Source organism: Apodemus sylvaticus, chromosome X (genome assembly GCF_947179515.1).
Source record: "Apodemus sylvaticus chromosome X, mApoSyl1.1, whole genome shotgun sequence".
NCBI classification, from domain to species: Eukaryota; Metazoa; Chordata; class Mammalia; order Rodentia; family Muridae; genus Apodemus; species Apodemus sylvaticus.
Genome location: NC_067495.1, coordinates 67,613,572 through 67,635,454, shown reverse-complemented (window position 1 = coordinate 67,635,454; position 21,883 = coordinate 67,613,572). Strand labels below are relative to the sequence as shown.

General features: G+C 37.8%; 1 protein-coding gene across 2 annotated transcripts in view; it reads left to right on the top strand.

The window, feature by feature from the left end:
- The window catches only part of LOC127675089 (charged multivesicular body protein 1b-2), a 54,226-nt gene extending 33,080 nt beyond the window's left edge, over positions 1-21,146 (top strand). Inside the window, exons 3-9 of one of the 2 annotated variants that reach the window (XM_052171036.1) lie at positions 4,633-4,779; positions 5,118-5,186; positions 5,273-5,380; positions 15,431-15,474; positions 17,178-17,250; positions 17,655-17,711; positions 18,327-21,146. In XM_052171036.1, the coding sequence (XP_052026996.1) occupies positions 4,633-4,779; positions 5,118-5,186; positions 5,273-5,380; positions 15,431-15,474; positions 17,178-17,250; positions 17,655-17,699 (486 nt within the window). In that variant the 3' untranslated portion in view covers positions 17,700-17,711; positions 18,327-21,146. Of the gene's footprint in view, positions 1-4,632; positions 4,780-5,117; positions 5,187-5,272; positions 5,381-15,430; positions 15,475-17,177; positions 17,251-17,654 lie in introns of both variants that reach the window. The other variant, XM_052171035.1, reaches the window with a different exon arrangement.
- Positions 21,147-21,883: the final 737 nt, after the last annotated feature.

The window sequence follows — 21,883 nt, the reverse complement described above, 5'->3', positions numbered from 1 at the left end:
GCCTCTGCCTCTCTGCCTTTCTGCCCCTCTGCCTCTGCCTCTGCCTCTTTGCCCCTCTGCCTCTCTGCTTCTCTGCCTCTGCTTCTGCCTCCCTGCCTCTGCCTCTGCATCTCTACTTCTGCCTCTGACTCTCTGACTCTGCCTCTCTGCCCCTCTGCCCCTCTGCCCCTCTGCCCCTCTGCCCCTCTGCCTCTCCCTCTGCCTCTCTGCCTCCTGCCTCTGTCTCCCTGCCTTTGCCTCTCTGCCCTCTGCCCCTCTGCCTCTGCCTCTGCCTTGGCCTCCTGCCTCAGCCTCTGCCTCTGACTCTCTGACTCTCTGACTCTGACTCTGACTCTTTGCCTATGCCTTCTGCCTCCTGACTCTTCATCTGCCTCTGCCTCCCAGCCTCTGCTCCTGCCTCTCTGCCTCTCTGCCCCTCTGCCTCTGCCTCTCTGCCTCTCTGCCTTTGCCTCCTGCCTCTTCCTCTCTTTCTCTTTGTCTCTCTGCCCCTCTGCCTCTGCCTCTGCCTCTCTGCCTCTCTGCCTTTGCCTCCTGCCTCTTCCTCTCTTTCTCTTTGTCTCTCTGCCTCTCTGCCTCTCTGCCTCTGCCTCTGCCTCTGCCTCTGCCTCTGCCTCTGCCTCTGCCTCTGCCTCCCAAGTGTTAGAATAAAGGTATGTGTCACCTCTTCATATACCTGCCACCATTACTAATTTTCAATCGTCTTGCTTAGTATCAGACTATGCTTGGATTTTATGTTCCATAAGAACCCAGGGATTTCTTTGAGTTCACTACTAAATTGTCAGTGCCTAAAATCTGCCTTGCATTTGCTAGATACTTGGCTCTCAGAGAAAGCCTTTTAATATACGGTATTATTTTCCACTTTAATTCTGTATGCACATGCGAGTGTTCCTTTTATAGGAATTTTTAATCAGCTAAAAAGAACAAAATGGCATCAAACCAACCAAATCGTTCAATATATTATAGGAGAAAATGCTTCAATCTAGGAGGCAATTATTGTTGGAAGAGAGTAGATGTATGCATCAATGAGAGGCAAACCTATGGTATATGCCTGCAATCCCAGCTAGTCATTTATTCAGGAGGCTCAGGCAGAAAAATTGAGGGTTCAAGGCTGCTCTGGGTAACTTAAGGAGAACCTATGTCAAAATAAAGAAATAAAATTCAACAAGTAGGAATATAGATCGATAATTTGAATGCCTAGACAAAGTTTAATAGATATTGAAACACCAGAAATAAAACCATTAAAAATTATGAGAAATTAGCTTGAGATAAAGTGATGTTTAAAGCACAATAAAATAAACATCTATTTAAAAGCTATAATCATATATAAAATAAAATACTGATCAGCAATACAGAAAGGGTAATATTACAAGTAATAGATACATAGCCATTTAATAAGAAAAAGTCCAAAAAGGTGGAATACATGTAAAACTACTTTATGTAATATAAAAATGAATGGGTTAATTATGATTTTTCCTTTTTTATTAAATTTTTTTCTGCTATGTATTTTCATCATTTTTTCCTTTTCTCCAAATTCTCCCACTGTACCTAACTACCTGCCTAACATTATATTTTCCCCCTCTCCTTCCCTCTCTCTGTCTTAAAAAACAAGAGTCAAAGAAATCTACAAAAGCATTATTTTCATGCATGTATATCATATACTTCAATTATATTCACTCCCTGTTACCCTCGCTTTTCTTTCTCCCTCCTCCTGCTGGTCCCTCTACCAAATTACCCTCCAACTTCCATGTCTTTAAATACAAATCTAGATTCTAATTCCAAAAAGAAATATTAGTTGTTTGTCTTTCTGAGTCTGGCTTATTAAAATCCATGATGATGCACACTTCTGTCTACTTTTGTGCAAATGTTACATTGTATCCTTTATGACTGAACTGTACTCCAATGTGTGTGAACTACCTCATTTTCTTTGTCCATGTGTCTATGATTGTGCATCTAAAGTGATTCTGTAATATGGCTATTGTAAATGGTGCTGTCATAAACAGTGTTGCATGCTGCTTTGAATATGTACCCAGGAAAAGTAAAATCAGATCACATGCTCGTTCTGTTTTTATTTTGATTCCTAAAAGGCTAGAGTAATTTATAGTTCCACCAACAGTATATAAGAGTTCTTTTTTTCCTATATATACACCAACAAATTCAGTCTCTATTTTAGTCAAAGAAATTCAGCAAACTAATACTTTTTTCTCTTATTGAAAATATTTTTTATATAATATATATCCTGATTATGGATTCCCCTCCTCCAATTCATTCCAGTCCTCCCCCCTCTTCTTCCATCCAGATCTATTCCCTTTCTGCCTCATTAGAAAACAAGCAGGCATCTAAGGACTACTAATAAAATAAAACAAAAAGCATCCAATTTTGCATAGAACAAAACAAACATAAAAACAACAAACAAAAACAAAAAAGAAGTACAACAACAAACACAGTCACACACACATGGATACATAAAAACAAAACTGGACACCAACATACATACATATATACATACATACATACATGGGTATATATATATATATATATATATATATATATATATATATATATATATATACACACACACACACACACACACACACACACACAAAGAACCTGTAAGGGGTTAAAAATTAAAATGCCTTGACCCAACATTATGAGACAAGGAACTGCCAAAGATGCCACCTAGTTCTTTTTGTGTTGTCAAGTGGTTATCAATTCCAACCAGCTTCTCGTTGGGGACGGAGGAATGTGTCCACTACTATCAGCTCTAGGAACTCATCTGCTGCAGATCTATAATGTGTTTGCTGCCACAGTCCCTGTGAGTTAGTCCTGTTCTGTTTAGAGGGCCTTGTTTTCTTGCTGTCCTCAATCCACTCCTGCTCTTGTATTTTTTCTGCCTCCTCAGGCAGAGTTCTCTGAACTAAGGGTAGGGATTTGATAGTGACATCATATTTAGCACTGAGTATTCAAGATTTCTCTCACTCACTGCATATTTGGCTTGGATCTCTTTTATTTGTTCCCATCTCTTGCAGGAGGAAGCTTTTTTGATGATAGCTGAGCAAGGCACTGATCCATGAGTATAGCAGTATGTCATTTTGAGACATTTTATTGTCCCCAAATTCCTTTGAGACATTCCTTTAGTACATTGGTTCTTAACGTGTGAGTTGAGATCCCTTCAGGGGTTGCATATCAGATATCCAGTATATCATATATTTATATTACAAATCATTACAGTAGGAAAATAACAGTTATGAAGACGCAATAAGATGAATTTATTGTTGGGGTCACCATACCATGAAGAACTATTAAAGGATTGAGTATTAGAAAGGCTGAGAACTGATTTAGTAAAACAGCAGTATTTCATTTTCCTCTGGCCTATCTAGTCTGAGGTTCTTGGCCACCCAAGAAGTATGAGTTATAGGTTCTATCCATGGGAAAGTACTACATCTTACTTCTTAGATCATGATGAACTATAATAATAATATCTTACATTGATTACTTTACCTGACACTAAAACAAGAGCACTGTTCTAGAAGATGAAACTGTTACAAGCATCTTAGGGAGTATAGCTAAGTTTGAATATACATCTGTATCCAGTAATTCAATATCCAGATATTTGTCTTAGTGAAAACACTTGTAAAGTATGTAAAGCAACATATACTATGAGAGTTATAAAATTGCTATTCATTTTATTGCAAAACTGGGATCATGTTCTTGAATTTCTCTTATTTCTATATTTCCTATTCTACTTTGTTGTGTTAGAGTATGATCTGAACTGTTTATTCAATTGATTTTTCTTTAGATAAATTTCTTTTTCTTTTAGTGTTATCCCTGATCCTGTAGATTATACCAGGAAAAGACTGGATTCTTGTTACCTACAGCATTTTCATACAGTAAAAACATACAGAAACTGCTTAATGTCTGTGTAACATCTAGAATAACTTCATGTATGATTGGTGGGTTTTTATTACATAAAACAGCTGTATAATGGAGCTCTTAGAAATAATGCTGTAGCTTTAACTTCAAGTGAATTTTTTCACACAAGAGAAAACAAGATAGAAAACAGTGTATTCTATGCACCTGCTTTTGTTACATAAAAATATGTTTAAATACTAGGATAATATATACTAAATTACAGTGACATTGGCATGGAGATATGTCTAGGACCAATTTTTAACTTTTAATTTCTTTCTATTATATTTTTTGTAGTCAAGGTACCACTATGAAATCATTTGAAATGTAAATAAAGAATATATTGAATAAAAAATTTTAAAAAAGGTATCACTATGTAGCAGGGGAACTTGATATGTAGATAAGGCAGGCATCAAATTCAGAGTCAGCTTGCCTCTTCCTCCTGATTGTGTAATTAAAAGTATGCACGATGTGCATCATATTCTAATATCTTAAACTGTTAAAACACATGTATTTTCTAATCATGAGCTTAAAAGAAAATAGGATTGTACATTATTCCTTCACAATTTTAATTATAATTAGCTATAAAACGCTAATTAAAAGATCATAAACTAGAGTTAATATGGTGCCTTTTATGTTTTTAAAATATCTGTACTTTTGCTCCTTGTCTTCATTGGTGTCTTGGTTTATTTTTCTCCAACACTATTTTACTTCTGTTTAAAACAGGCCATTCAGAAGGGCAATACGGAAGTTGCAAGAATACATGCTGAAAATGCAATTCGTCAGAAAAACCAAGCAATCAATTTCTTGAGAATGAGTGCTAGGGTTGATGCTGTGGCAGCCAGAGTTCAAACTGCAGTAACAATGGGCAAGGTAAGACTAAACATCTGTCAATCAAAGTCACATTGACGGAGTTTACATAAACCACGAGTTGGCATCTATGTGCAAGGTATTATAGGGTGTAAATAAAGGACTTGATAGAAAATTCAGCTTAGTGAGGAAAATTAATTTGGTAGTGGACTGTTCAACCATTTTATTAGCTGTTTACTAAGGTAATGGCAATAATATAAAATATTACCTATACCAAGTTGCACAATGTGGTTTTATTATGAAAGAAGTTATAGACAAGTTTCTTATGTTGATGTATTAACAGTATGTTTAAAAGATTACCAAGTTTACATGTTGCTAAATGAGTTTTGTATTCCACGTAGGTGACAAAATCCATGGCAGGTGTAGTTAAATCTATGGATGCTACATTGAGGAGTATGAACCTCGAGAAGGTAAACTATAAAGACGTACCATTCTCACCTGATGTTCAGCTAGCATCTTTTCAGGATACATTTTTCTTATGACCATATCTTTACAGATATCTGCATTAATGGACAAATTTGAACATCAGTTTGAAACATTGGATGTTCAGACACAACAAATGGAAGATACAATGAGTAGCACTACTACCCTCACGACACCACAGGTAAGAGTAACACCAAACACTATTGTGGGTGCCCACAAGTGCTTGCTGACCGGAGCCAGATATAGCTATCACCTGGGAGACTCTTATAGTGCATGACAAATACAGAGGGGTACACTCTCAGCCAGCCATTGAACTGAGCACAGGGTCCCCAATGGGGGAGCTAAAGAAAGGACCCAAGGAGATGAAGGGGTTTGTAGCACCCAGGAGGAACAACAATATGAACCAGTCAGTACTCCCAGAGCTCCCAGGGACAATACCACCAACCCGAGAATACACATGGAGGGACCCATGGCTCCAGACACATCGGCAGCAGAGGATGGCCTTGTTAGACATCAAAGGGAGGAGAGGCCCTTGGTCCTAGAAAGACTTGATGCTATAGTGTAGAGGAATACCAGGACAGGGAAGCGGGGTGGGTTGATTGGGGAAGGGGAGATGGCTTACAGGATTTTCGGGGAAGAGGAGAGAAACCAGGAAAGGAAACAACATTTGAAATGTAAATAAAGAATATACTTAATATATAAGAAAAGAGTAACATCTGTACTTTCAGTGGTTTCTTAAAGCTGAATTGATCTGGCCATAGTGACACATGCTAGCTGTTATAGTACTTAGGAACTGAGGCAAGATTTCTAAGGAGTTGAGACTAGTCTGTGCCATGGAGTAAATTCTAGGCCAGCCTGAGTTACATAGTGAGAACCACTCTCAAAACACAAATCACCCACTTGAAAACTATAATGGCTTTATGGAATATAAATCATCTCCTTACCTTACAAGTGAAACTTATCTCGAGTGCAGGTGGGAAGCTTGCTACTGCTCTGCCCCCAGATGGTTAAGAATGTTTCAGAGGATAATGTTACCTAGCACCTAGTATGGTTTGGAATTCTGGTGATTTTATTAGATCACACATATAGAATCTAAAGCCTGTTTCCACATGCTGGCTAATGCTCTTATCTTATTAATAAAATTTAATAGGCACATAATATTTGAGTAACATAATATTTTGATACATATTGTTTAATATTTAAATCAGTACCCACATATCTACTCAAACATTTGATATTTTAAAAGGTTTAAAAATGGAAAATCCTTTCCTCTAGTGTTTAGAAATATATATTATTGTTACCATAGTTACTCTTTTCACAGCAGCACACCAGAAAATTGTTGCTCCAGTCTTAATGTTATTATTAATTTATCAGCCTTTTCTATAATCCAATCTTCTTTACCCTCTGATAACCACAATCATACCCTCAATTTTCATATATAATTGATATTATGGACTACATGTCTTCTTTTGCCTAGGTAATAACACTTCTCATTTTGTGTTTCACCCATATTGTCACAAATGGTAAACTTTTATTCTTTATTGGGAGTAAATAGTATTCTGTATGCAGGGTGATCTATTTTTCTGTATTCATTGGTTGATAGACATCTAAGATGTTTCTATTTCATGGATCTTGTCAATGTTTTCATAATTAATATGATAGTACATGTCTCTTTAACATATCATTTTCTTAGAATATATAACTTATTGTGAGATTGTGCAGTCAAATTGTAGCTTAAGATTTTAAGGAACAATTACACTGTTTATAATGGCCATACTAATGTGTGTTTCACCCGTAGTGTATGTATACAAGTCTCTGTTCCTCTACATTTTCCTTATGAAGGTACATTGTATCATGTCAAGATGATTTTATAATTAGCCAGATTTCAGAAACACAAGTAAATTGGAAAGATGCCTTAGATTAAATAAAGTTATTTGAATCTCTAGTCTGACTCAACTGCTAACTTTGAGAACTATTAAGATACTACTCTAAGAGAGGATGATAAGTCCTGTAGAGACTTGATGCCACAGGGTGGGCATATAATGGGGTGGAGTGCTCTTTCAGAGGTGAAGGAGAAGATGGATGGGAGGAACTCTAGGATGGGCAACCAGGAGGTGGGGCAGCATCGGGACTAGTTCTGAGGATATAGCTAAGTTGGTAGAATGAATGTATAGCCTACACTATGTATAAACTCTTCTTTTATGGCCATTTTTCTGTTATGAAGTGGTTTTCTCCACTGCATTAGAGAGTTCAGGTCTCAACTTGGTATGGTGGTTCCATGCACTTTGTGTATCTGCTCAAATGTAGGATTGCTGAAGCATGAAGTTCATCTACATTAGCTTTTTAATTTAACTTAATATCTCTGTGTCTATTTATTCTCCTTTCATACATTTCATCCTGACCACAGTTTTCCCTCTCTCCACTTCTCCCAGACCCTCCACCCTCCCTCCCCTCTCCCCAGATCTACTCTTCCCCTCTTTCCCTTCAGAAAAGAGCAGGCCAAGGGATATCAACCAAACACAGCATGACAAATTACAGTGAGGCTAGGAACCTCTCCTCATATCAATGCTGGACAAGGCCCTCCAGGAGGAGGAAAAGGATCCCAAGAGCAGGCAAAAGAAAGAGAAACAGCCCCCACTCCCACCTCCCATCTCTCTGGGGCCTCAAGTCTCTCCTTAGTTAGTTGCTACTTCTCTCACTGAGGCCAGACCAGGCAGTCCTCTGCTGGGTATGTGTTGGGGGCCTCATATCAGCTAGTGTATGCTGCCTGGTTGGTGGCTCAGTGAGAGATCTCGGGGTTCCAGGTTAGTTGAGACTGCTGGTCTTCCTTTGGGTTAGCCCTCCTCTTCAGCTTCCTCCAGCCTTTACCTAATTCAACAACAGGGTTCCATTGGATAGGTGTAAGTATCTGCAGCTGATGCTTTCAGCTGCTTATTAGGCCTCTCAGAGGGCAGCCATGCAAGACTCCTGTCTGTCAGCACACCACAGCATCAGTAATAATGTTAAGACTTGGAGCCTCCCCTTGGGCTGGATGCCAATTTGGGCCTGTCACTGGACTTCCTTTTCCTCAGGCTCGTCTCCATTTTTGCCCCTGCAGTTCTTTCAGACAGGAACAATTCTGGGTCAGAGTTTTTGACTGTTGGATGGCAACCCCATCTCTTCACTTGATGCCCTGTCTTTCTGTTGGATGTGGACTCTACAAATTACCTCTCCCCACTGTTAGGCATTTCATCTAAGGTCCCTTCCTTTAAGTCCTGAGAGTCTCTCACCTCCCAGGTCTCTGGTGCATTCTGGAGGTCCCCCCACCTCCTACCTCCTGAAGTTGCCTGTTTACATTCTTTCTGCTAGCCCTCAGGGCTTCAGTCCTTTTCCACCCCCAATACCTGATCTTGTTCCCCTCTTCTCCTCCCTGGCACCTTTCCCACGCAGCTCCTCCTCCCTTCTGTGATTGCTTTCTTCTTCCTGCCAAGTGGGATTGAGGCATCCTTACTTGGGCCCTTCTGCTTGATAACTTTCTTGAGTTCTGTGGACTATATCCTGGGTATTCTGTACTTTTTTGGCTAATATCCACTTATTAGTGAGTACTTACCATGCATGTCCTTTTGGGACTAAGTTACCTCACTCAGGATGTTATTTTTTAGTTTCATCCATTCGCCTGCAAAACTCACGATGTCTTCATTCTTAATAGCTGACTAGTTCATTACTCCGTTGTGTAAATGAACCACATTTTCTGTATCCATTCCTCTTTTGAGGGACATCAGGGTTGTTTCCAGCTTCTGGCTATCATAAATAAGACTGCTGTGAACATAGTGGAGGATGTGTCCTTATTACATGTTAAAGCATCTTTTGGGAATATGCCCACTAGTGGCACAGCTGGGTCTTCAGGTAGATTTATTTCCAATCTGAGGAACCGACACACTGATTTCCAGAGCGGTTATACCAGTTTGCAATCTCACCAGCAATGGGGGATTCTTATTTCTCCACATCCTCCCCAACATGTATTCTCACCTGAGGTTTTGATCTTAGCCATCCTGATTGGTGTAAGGTGGAATCTCAGGGACATTTTGATTAGCATTTCCCTGATCACTACGGACTTTGAACATTTAAGTGCTTCAAAGCCATTTGAGATTCCTCTGTTGTGAATTCTCTGTTTAGTTCTATGCCCCATTTTTGGATTGGGTGTTTTGTTTTTTGGTCATTTGCTTATTGAGTTCTTTATATATTTTGGATATTAGTGCTCTATTAGATGTATCTTTCTTAGTCTTTTGTCAAATTCAGTGTTCTGCATTTCCATTTATTTTCCTGAAAATTAGCATAATTTTCTTTATGTTTGAAAATTCTCTATTATGTATATTTACTATATTTTTTGTCCATCAGTTGGTGGAAAGAGAGTCTAATTCTATAACACAGCTATTTTGGATAATGCTGAAATGGATATGCCAGTGTTTATGTTGTATGCTGACTTAAATTCCTTGAGGTTTATACCCAGGCATGGTATGACTGGATTATATGCTAATTGTATTTTTTATGGACTCTCCATATAATGGACTAAAGGGCTATAACTATATAGGGCTAAAACATATAAGGGCTAAAACTAACATATAAGGGCTACAACTAATTTATATTCTTACCAATGGTAAATAATTGTTTTTACTCACATTCTGATTAGCATTTATGGTTGTTTGTTTTCTTTCTGTTTTTTACTGAAAATAGACATTTTTCATAAAATATATTCTGATTACAGTTTGCCCTCTCGCTTCGTCCTCACCTCCCCACTCATCCAACTCATCCCAACTCATGCTCTCTTTAGAAATCTGACAGGCAAATAAATAAGAAAATGAAGCATAGCACAACAAAACAAGCAAATGAACAAAGGGGGAAAAGAAAGGGCATGAGAAGCACATGCACACAGAGAGACACAACACACAAAATCAGAAAACATAACAAATGATCAAAAGACAAGTAAAGTGGAAAATGTCCAGACAATGTACCACGAGACAAAAACATATAAAAATACCATTAATTTAATTTAAAGTTGGCTGGGCATGCAGCCTGCCCTTATGTGTGGTCTGTATACCCAGTGAGACTCTGCTGGAGAAAACTAAGTTTTCCATTGCAAGCTGTTGTCAATTGGAAATAGTTTCTGGATTAGGGGGTGGGAGATCATGTCCACTCTCTCCTCTTAATGCTAGGATGCCATCTGGCTTGGACCTTGTGCAGACCCTGTGCATGCTGCTACAGTCTCTGTGAGTTCAAATGTGTCAGTCATTTTATATATATTTGGAAGGCATTGTCTTCTTAATGTCCTCCATTCTCTCTGGCTCTTACTCTTTCAGCCTCCTCTTCTACATAGTTATTTGAGCCTTGCTTGGAGAATTTGATGAAGACATCCCATTTAGCACTGGGTATTGCAAAGTTTCTCACTCTCTGCACATTGTCCATGTGTCTCTATTTGTTCCCATCTGCTATGAGTGGAAGCTTCTGTGATGGTGGCTGAGCAAGACACTGATCTATGGATATAGCAAAATATTATTAGGTGTCATATTGCTGTGTTCACTTAGAAGATAAGCCCATGGCCTATCTAGTCTCAGGTTTTTGGCCACCTGAGCAGTGTCAGGAATTGGTTGCATCAAAATAGGTCTTAAATCCAATCAGAGAGTGGTTGGTTACTAATACAAGTTTGTGTCACCATTATACCAGTGTATCATGTATGCAAAGTGACATTGTAGTTCAGTTTATTGCTGAGTTGGTGTTTACCTTTCTCCTCTTGGAGAATTCACAGAACCTAACAGTACCATGAACCCTAGACCGTAGAAGTGAAGGCTCTAGGTAGGAACCTGCTCAGCTTCTCCGGGTTCCATGAGTTATATAGGTTTGGTCTTTAGCAATAGGACCTTACCATGAGTGCATAGAGAGCAATAGGCTGAGATGTTGGGGATTTCCATGGAAGCCCTTAGCCAACAATTCAATTTTATGAAACCCATTTCTGGCACTGGAGGTTTCATATGGTGCTAATGGATGTCCAGTTGGTTCTTTGTCTCTCTTTTATTTTGTGGTTTCATTTAGATTTCTTTCACATATGTATATATAAGAAGCTTCTGTGTAGATTTCCATATGACCCCTCAAATGGCCCTTACTGTTAGTTGATCCTTACCACAGTCCCTCCCTTGCTCCCCTCATTCCTTTTTATTCCTGTTATCTTTGGAATTTTTATCATGAAGCAATGTTGAATCTCTTTTGATTATCCTGTGATTTCTGTAGGCCTTAATTTGTGTGTTATGTTACATTTGTTGATTTGTATATGTTGAGCTTTCTTTGGCATCTCTGGAATGAAACTCAACTTGTTTATGGTATACGAAAGTTTTAATGTGTTGCTGAGTTCCAGGTCAGGTTTAAATTTCTGGGTCTGTCCTAGGTAGGTTCTTACTCATCTGAGAGATCCACAAAGATTTTTCATCCTGGGGCAGCTCTTGTCTAGACCACAAGCCCCCAAGTCCACAGAAAGTGAGAGAGGCAAACAACACAGAAATCTATACTGGATGGGGAGAAGCAAGAGAGCCTAGCAATTTGCCTAGATATTTCAGTGCTTCATATCCCATGCAGGGGTAAATTAATCCTGTGATAGATGAGACCAGAAGTCATGTCTGAAGTTGAGCTCTGGATCCTGTATGGCAAAAAATAACACAGAAGAGAACCAGCTCCGGAGTCCCTTAGCCGTGGATTCAGGCCTATCAGTGGCACTGTTGCCTTAACATGAAGGAGTTTACCCACATCAATAAAGGTGGGCCTGTAGTCACTGTGCCCTTTATACATAGACCATGCCTTCTACTACCTAAAGGCAAAGCACAGAGTGTTTCCAGTATTCGTGAATTGTGATTTTCCCATTTTCAGGTCCCCCTAAAATAGCTCAGTTTCAAACAATAGCTTCTTACTCATTTTTTGAGAGTTCCCCTTTTCATAATACCTGCAGTAATTTACAATCTCACCAACAGTGTGTTCAAGGCTTCCCTTTTCTTCACCCCAAAGCATTTAGAATTCTTTTATATGAGCCATTGTTACTGAGTTGTGATAATACCTCATTTTTTGATTTGCTTTTACTCTGGTGATTTTCAGGATTTTTTTCATATACCTATTAGAGATTTATATATCTTCTATTGAAAAATGTTGAACCGGGCAGTGGTGGTGCACGCCTGTAATCCCAGCACTCTGGGAGGCAGAGGCAGGCAGATTTCTGAGTCGAGGCCAGCCTGGTCTACAGAGTGAGTTCCAGGACAGCCAGAGCTACACAGAGAAACCCTGTCTCGGGGAAAAAATAAATCAAAAAAGAAAAAGAAAGAAAGAAAGAAAAAAGAAAAGAAAAAGAAAAAGAAAAAAATGTCCATTTAGATCTATTCCCCATTTTATTTGATTTATTTGGGGGTTATTTGTTATATTCTTTTGGAGTTCCTGGTATATTCTATTTGGGATTAGCAACTAACACATACCTTCTCCTGTACATCATGTTTTCTCTTCACTTTGCCAATTGCTTCCTATACAGACATTTTCACTATGATGGAATCCTATATGTCCCTTTGCCTGTGCTTTGCATAACATTCAAAAATATTGAAGTATTTTCTGTGTATTTTTGAATATTCTTAGGGCTTCATGTCTTGTATTTCTGTTTTTGTTCCATCTTGACCTTCATATGACATAAAAGGAGATCACATTTCAGTATTTTGGGGTTTTTTTGTTTTTTTGGTTTTTGTTTTTTATTTTCTAAATTCTTTGTTTACATTCCCAACGTTTTCCCCTTTCCCAGTTCCCTCCTCCCTATATGCCCCATAAGCCTTCTCTACATCCATACTCCAATCACCTCCCTCCTTTTTCTTTGTCCTGTTACTCCCCTACCATGCTGGATCCGGCCTTTCCAAGATCAGGGCCCTCTCCTTCCTTCTTCATGGGAATAATTTGTTATGCTATTTGTGCCTTGGGTATTCAGAGCTTCTGGGCTAGTTAATATCCACTTATCACTGACTGCATTCCATGTGTATTCTTTTGTGATTGGATTACCTCACATAGGATGATATTTTCCAGTTCCAACCATTTGCCTACAAATTTCATGAATTCATTGTTTTTAATAGCTGAATAGTACTCCATTGTGTAAATATACCACATTTTCTGTAGCCATTCCTCCATTGAGGGACATCTGGGTTCTTTACAGCTTCTGGCTATTATAAATAAGGCTGCTATGAACATAGTGGAGCATGTGTCCTTATTGCATGCTGGGGAATCCTCTGAGTATATGCCCAGGAGAGGTATAGCCGGTTGTAGTGGCGCACACCAGTAGGATTTGCTGAAGAAGGCAGAGGCAGGAGGATCACGAGTTCAAGGCCAGCCTGGGCTACACATTTCAGTATTTTGAATGCAGCTTTCTTAGCATCATAGATTGAAATGTCTGCCATTTCTCCAGCACCTTTGTTCAAAACTTCTTTTATCTGTAGTACTGGCATGGGTTTATTTCTATACACTGACTCTGTTTCATTGGTCTGTCTTTCTTTAGGCCAGTGTCTTACAATACTTTGGTTACTATATTTCTTTAGCATATCTTGCAGTCAATGCTGTTTTCCTTCTAGCTTTGATCTTTTTATACCTTGCATATTTGACTATATGCATTGTTTTGCATATTGATATATATTTCAGGATCTTTTACCTAGTTCTGTGAATATAGCCAGTACAATTTTGATAAGAATTGCTACAGAAAAATTGTTCCTCCCCTCTATGCAAAATCCCTCCCCATCTTTACCTATATATATATATATATATATATATATATATATATATATATATATACATATATATTACATCAATTAAATTGCAATTAAATCATACAGTGGTGTTTAATCTTTTTCCTTAGCCTTGGGTGATGGCCCAGTGGGTAAGAACACATCCAAGCATGAGGACTTGTGTTCAAATCCACTGAACAAGTATAAAAAGTTCATATGTTCATATTGAGCATACACACACATTTGCACAGATAACACACAAGTGCTTTCCTTCTTTTATCTCCTTCCTGCCCTCTCCTAGAATTAATCTGCTTCTCATCATGACTCAATAGCATGCAAAATAATATAAGCAGGTATTGACCTTTTGTAATATTATTGGACAGAGTTGGGTAAATGAAAATATACATATCTGCTATCCCAGAAGTTACACTTCAAGCTCATGCACCAAGAGGTGCCTTGTGTGTGAACAAACATATGCGCACACACATGGTTATTTATGTAACTATTTATTTATTTATTTATTTATAGTACTTGGAGCTAGGGAAGGAATGGACCAGGAGCACGCTGTAGGCTGCCTGCACCAGCCCTTGGAGTACCACATCTTAAATGTTCCCGGGCAGTCCCCTTCCACTGTCACTGTCACCAGTGAGAATGTTTTCCCTCAGTAAAGAAACTTAGCAGATGTTTACATTTGTACCTCTGCATCAGCCACCAGGAACCCTAGAAAAGCTCATCTGCAACCTTTTAGCTCTGACCCTCAGGAGAAAGGTGATTTAACCCAGAATTATGAATGAACTGTAAACTAGACAAGGTTCTTGGAGAAACAGGCCAAGATGCCCTAGGTCAATTAAGTGTTACAAAGTTAAAGTGAAAGACAGTAAACTGCTTTTCTTGAGTTTTTGTCTTCTCTTTGCTGTTTTGCTATTTCCTTGTGGCTTAGAATTTAAAATAAATTGTTAAGATTTGCTTTGAATATTTGTTTCCCGTAAAAATAAAATAAAGCTTAATATTCAAATTGCTCTATGAAATGGTGTATCGCCCTCTTGTGGCAAAAATATTTTTAAGGATTGCTTCAAAACTTTTGCAGGGCAAGGGAGAGAGAGAGAGAGAGAGAGAGAGAGAGAGAGAGAGAGAGAGAGAGAGAGAGAGAGAGAGAGTGTATGTGTGTGTGTGTTTATGTGTGCATTGTTTGTTTTGCTTTACAAGAGATTTATTATTTTACTTTTAATTATGTGGGGGTGAGGGAACGGTGTACTAGTGATAACATGTTCCTGTAGAGGACAGAGTCATTATATCCTCCAGGTTTGGAGTTAAAGGCAGTTCAGAGCCTCTAGACATGATTACTAGGAACTGAACTGCTGATCCATCTCTCTAGCCCCTATTTTAAACGTTGAAAATCAGTTTCCCAAGGCAAACCAAACCCCAAAACTAATAATACAAAACTATGAATTCATGTTTTCTTATTTTAGAACCAAGTGGATATGCTGCTTCAGGAAATGGCAGATGAAGCTGGGTAAGGTGTTGCTATTTAAGTCCTTTTAAATAATCTGCATTTGACATTTAGAGGTCTTAAATATTGTTAATATGAAGTTAGGGTGGTGCTCAGGTTTTATGCCCTAGACTGAAGAAACATAAGCACTTTTAAAATTTTGGTATGGATTGAAAAATTTGTCTTTGAACCCATTAGACAAACTTGGACTTTTGACTTTTAATAGAACTTTTTCAAGTTTGTTTAACTGTTACTCCTTTTCTAGTCATTCTCAGACACACAAAAATGAGAATTTTCAAACCATAATGGCATCATCTCTAGCAAGTCTCTGAAACTAAATTCATTCAGAGTGTGATGTTAAGTGATACTTAGAGATGGTCCAGGATAAGGATGTAGCACCATTTCTCCCAGTTGTGTGAGCTATTTATGTCTCTAGATATTGCTAGCAATGTCTTGGGAAAATGAGACCAGTATTGAGAAATTAATTAATTCAATAACCGGAGCAAGAGAAGCAGGTAGAATCACTTATACAGAAACATTATTTTCCAGCATTAAGGACTTTTAGATATCTAATTGTTTGTGTTAACAATTTTCATGATGAAATTTTAGTATAGTGTATGTTTACCTTTCTAAAAAAAATCTGTCAATAGCATCCCTTGATGCCATTTAAAATTACCATTTTACATGTAGAGTTTTCACACTAGAGTACACTATTTAAGAGAGAAACAGAAAAAAATTAGTTTATATCCTAGAAGAATAGTGCAATAGAGATTAAGGACATGTACCTTAGAGGTAAACAAATAACAGCCCTAAATCTACGCATATGCTATCTCCTTCACTGGAGAAATATGAACTTTGGACAACTTCATTAACTTTTTAAAAAAAAAATCCCCATTGTGTAGTTGGATGAAATCCTTGGTTCTTCAAGGCCCTCTGAATCGGCTGAGCAAGTTTCATATCAGCTCACAGAGCCTGAAGCAGCATGGGGCCTACACAGTCCGTACCAGGTCCTCAGCATAGATGTTATAGCTTTCAGCATAATAGTTTTACGAGACTTTTGATTGTATAAACAAGCGGGTCTCTGATACTTGTGTCTGCTCTGTGGCTCGGTTCCTTCTGTTGGGTTGCCTTGTCCAGCCTCCATGTGATGGTTCATGCTTCATTTTAGTGTAGTTTATTTGGTTATATTTATTTATGGCTTTGAAACCAATTATTTTCTAATGAGAGACAGAAAGGGAGTGGATCCAGAGGGGAAAGGTGTGGAAGAACTAGGAGGAATAGAGGGGGGAAACTACAATCAAGATATACTGTATATAGGAGGAATCTATTTTCAATAAATGGAAAATTATACTTTGGATTTCAAAATAATGATACTAAATAAAAAATAAAATGAAAAATATTAAAAATAATTAATCAAAAAAGAGAAATTCTTGGTTCTACTAAGAAAATTCAGGAACTGAACACTGAAGTAGATCTGGGTCCTAAAGCAACCTTTATCTAGCTGAAGGAAAATATAGACTCAAGGAAAATATGTAGAAATTATCAGTCACATATCCAAAATCTTTTTGAAGACATTCAAGTTCTATTTACATGTAAACATGGTTTTATTTCTACTTAAAGTAATAAAAGGCTATAGTGCTCAAGGTTGCAGTGCCTATATGATTATTATAAAATGTCTATATTAACATACATTTATTCTGATTGTTTTTAATTTTATCTTTATTTAGCCTTGATCTCAATATGGAGCTACCCCAGGGTCAGACAGGCTCTGTTGGCGCAAGTGTTGCTTCTACAGAGCAGGTAGAGGTCAAATTTTATTTTAATTCATGTACCTGATTTATATTTAAGTTAAAATTTAGGGAGTGTATATTTATATGCATATATTTGCATATAATAAAACATAGCCACCTTTTTATGAAGAGTTTTTCTACTATGACACATCATAAATGAAGAAAATATAAGAAGCTTTTAGCTCTGTAATGGTGGGAATTTTCAATTTGCATGCACATTACATTTTTTATATTGTTTTGTTAACCTTCATATTCCCTAAGTTCAATTTTTTTGAGTTATTTAAAAAACGAAATGCCTAATGTTTATATAAATTTTCTAAGATTTTAAATTGTATTTAAAATAGAAGAGGATTAAATTTTTGTGGTTAATATTTGTTATAGCCTTTGATAATTTGTCAATTTGGCTTCCTCTAGGATGAACTGTCACAGAGGCTTGCTCGTCTTCGTGATCAAGTGTAACTTAAATAACTGGTGCTTCTGTTTCCTCCACATATTTCTAAAACATTATTTGTGTGTGTATATGTAGATAAGTTGTATCTAGTTACAAAAACATACATGACAGAATGTTTGGACATCATTTATATATGATGCTTTCTTTTGCCTTGTTTATTTCACAGTGCATTGAGAAATTCCAAGGAATTTCTACATTGGCAGATTTTATAGTTCTATATATTATGTGTAAAAGTGTGAGGAACATATTTTTGTAGATGTCTTTGGCAAAGCTAGCATTAGTTTTCTGTATATTATACATCTTCCTCAAATATTAGAGCAAGCATCTAGCACCAAAGTACTGCTAAGGCTAAGTAATTTTGTTAGAATAATGTATAGAATAAAGGCTTTGTTTTTACTTATTGAAAGTAGCTTTCAGTTATTGTCTCTGATGAAATTTGATTTTGTAAAAAATCAAAACAGGGAAAGCATGTTCATTTAATATGTTTACATAACCCAGACCATCTTATTTTAAGTATCACAAAATAGACTGTATCAATTTCTATGGGATTTTTGAAAGTTATTTTTATTTTATATGTATGGTTGTTTTGCCTGCATGTTTAACTGTGTACTTACTTCTGTGTCTGGTACACACAGAGGCCAGAAGAAGACATTGGATTTCCCAAGAACTAGAGTTACAGACAGTTGTGAGTCAACATGTGGATGCTGAGATTCAAACACCTCTCTTCTACCAGCCAGTGCTCGTAATGCCTGAGCCATGTGTCTAGCCTCTGTTTTGTTTTGTTGTTGTTTTCCTTGTTTATTTTAGAGACAGGGCAGATATATATAGCCCAGAGTAGCCTGAAACTTCGTGAGCTTCCAGCCTTGGTCTCTAGGTATATGCCACCACATCCAGCTTGTTTTCATTTAATGATGACTATTCATTAATTTTTAAGACCTTTTAATGGACAATTTATTATATAGCTTGGAAATTCTGTAGCATTAATCCAAAGTTTGTACTGGGATACCCTAGATATCCATTTGATGGACTAAAATATATATGACATAAAGAATGTGTTCTCTGTTGGTATGAGTTATATTGTTTCTGTTCTTTTAACTTGAATAAAAATTGATAGATCTGTTACTACCCCTTAGCTCCACAACTAACTGTTCATTCTTTCATGTTGCAAGCATGTCAGACTTACCTTTTAAAAATATTAATATTGGGGCTGTAGAGTTAAGAGCTCATACTACTGTTACAAGAGGACCTGCCTTTGTGTCTCAGCAGCACATGAGTCACCTCACACCATCCAGTAAATCTGTTTCCTGGAGCTTCAGTGACCTTTCCTGGTCCCTTTCCCCAAAGGCTGGAAACAGGTCTGCAGAACAGGTCCTTGCTCAGCAGGTGACTGGTGCCTCTCGGGGAAACTGCTGGTTTTGAAGAACAATGGACTTCACCTTGCTCTGAGTGCTCTACCCTAGGTGGGGGAGACTTGTGGCTAGCACTGAGTTCTGGAAATTCCCAGCTCAGAAGGCTGATGGGGAGGGCACAGATTGCTCACAAATGCCCTGTGGAGAAGGAATGAGAGATGGAAAAGGTAACTCTTTGAAGAGATGTGGATTTTAGAAAATTCTTAGAAAGGAGCATTTATAGTATTGGGAGAAAGCAAAACAAAATGATAGACTGACAGAAGTAAGCTTGCCAGCTTCCTATGGATTAATAATGTTTGTGCTAATGATTTCGATACTGAAAAAGTCCCATTTAAAAATTGTAATAGGACCTAGAAAGATGGCTCAGAGTTAAGGGTACTGGCAGCTCTTGCAGAGGTCTTGCTTTCAGTTACCAACACACACATGGTGGCTCACAACTGTCTGTAACCCTAGTCCCAGGGCATCCAACCCCCCTTTTTAGTGTCTATGGGTTTCTGTGCACATATGGTGCGTGAGCATGTACACTCAGACACGTATGAATAAATATTTTTGAAGTTATATTAACTCATACTATTTTTTCATGGAAAGCTTTTATAGTCTAATTTTTTTCACAATCATAATCATTATTTGGTTACTCAAAATTCATTTCTCTAATACTAATTGAGAGTATGCTTGCTATATGCTATGACAGTTTGTTTTCTGAGACTGGAGAGAGACAGGGCAAGATATTCTCATTTAACTGCAATTGAAGATACTAAGTGATCTATACAAGATCAGGCCCAACTCAGCTGTGGAGCTGAAATCCGGGATTTTCACTGCTTTCTCTGTTGCATAGGATAATGGCATTTGTTGTTCACATGCCACCTACAAACCAAATTATCTTACCTGCTTCCAAAAGTGGAGAGCATATGAGGAATGGTCAACTCCCCACATTGTCATGGGCATTCAAAACAAAGTTATTTACCATCTACTGTTGTGGGAAATACTATTTGGGGCTTTCTACCCCACCTTAGAGCATTTAGTTCCCAAATAAAAGATTGAAAACCTTTATAATAAGTTTATAGCACTAGAGCTCGGCAGATATCAACCCTCTGTGCTATGTTGTCTACTTCCCTGTCAATAATCCTGAGATATCACTTGCCAAGTTCTGCCTGGACCACTTCTACTCCAGGCTGGCTATGCATCCGTGATCTACCCCTTGGTGCCTTCTTTCTCCTCTCTGAGTGAACTGAAGCCCCGCCTACCATTCTTTTGCCCACCTACTGGCAATAGTTTTAAGGAGCAAGGTCTGCAGAAAAAAAAGCTGATATATGAGAATTCGCTTGAGGCAAATAGACCCTAGGATACAGAATTTAGCATTACAATATGACCAAACCTCAACGATTTGCTATATTTCTGATTTCCCACTATTTAGTATTCCTTCCTTAGAGGTACTTTTCATGAAAATTCCTTGAAATGTGTACATTATTAATAGTATCACCAAATCCTTCAGCATGACCTTATCTAGATTCAGTAACTCAAATGCCTCGTTCTAGCAAAATATCTGAAATATAACAAGCTCAAGTAAATTTTGACCGGAGTAGAGATTAACATGAATAAAGTCAACCTCCCAGAAATAGGGTTGGGTGGAACTGGGAGTCTAAGGCTGGGTACTGTGAAAGGAGTGCTTAGCTTGGACTTTGCAAAAACATGAAAAGAATCTGCTGCAGGTAAATTTTTTGGTCACTATGATACATAAGAGGCTGTCTTAGGCCTCATAGATGTGATTACTTCCACATCTCATAGATGTGATTACTTCAACATCTGTCAGTGTTAGGCAGTTCCCCTCCCCTTAGTTTATTTGTTATATCATCATCACTCACACTAGAAAACATCTTAATGCCTATGTTTTTATTGTGAGAGAATTAGATCTCAGCTATCTTAATATGTTTGACAAGCCTTAGTGTTCATTTACACCTGAATTTGACATGTCAGTAGCATCTTTGCCAAACTGGAGAGACTGTAAATGATGGATATGTCAGTGCTCAATAAACAGTTCTACAATGATTATTTGGAATTGGCTGTACTCTTTAAGTAAGTCCCATTTAGATCAGCTTTTGATAGGTTTCAGAGGGAAACCTGAAACATAAAACTAATACATTGCACTGTCTCTGCAAGTATACTGCTCCAAATGGCAGCATCAGAATTACACAAGAAACTTGCCATGAAAGCATATTATTATTAAGCCAAGTGTAGTAGATGTAGCTTATAATCCCATTGCTCAGGAAGCTGAAGAAAAGAGAAGAGAGAGAAAAGAGAGGAAAGGAGGGGAGAGAAGAGGAGAGGGAGGAGAGGGAAAAAAGGGGAAGGAGGGAGAGAGAGAGAGAGAGAGAGAGAGAGAGAGAGAGAGAGAGAGAGAGAGAGAGAGAGACCCTTATAGTTGTGGGGGAGTGTATTTGCTACCTATAGGCATTGGCCTCCTACCTTATTAGACAAAGAAAAGAACAAAGGAAAAAAACAGCCTCATTAAAGACCTAGTGTATGTGTGGAAAGAGGCAGTCTTTTAAAAACCCTATAGAATATTTTGCTGCATTAGTACATTCTACAGTTTGAGAATCAATGCCTTAATAAGACTTAGTTTACTAAATGCCTTTACAGTGATGGGAGTTGAATTCAGTGTCCTAGATCTGCTAGACAAGTTCCCTACAACTGAGCTACATCCTTAGCTCTATTTCCTTTTAATAGGAAGGAACTATATTTAGGATTTTGTAAATTCCCAGTGTTATTTAGAATATGTGGTAAAG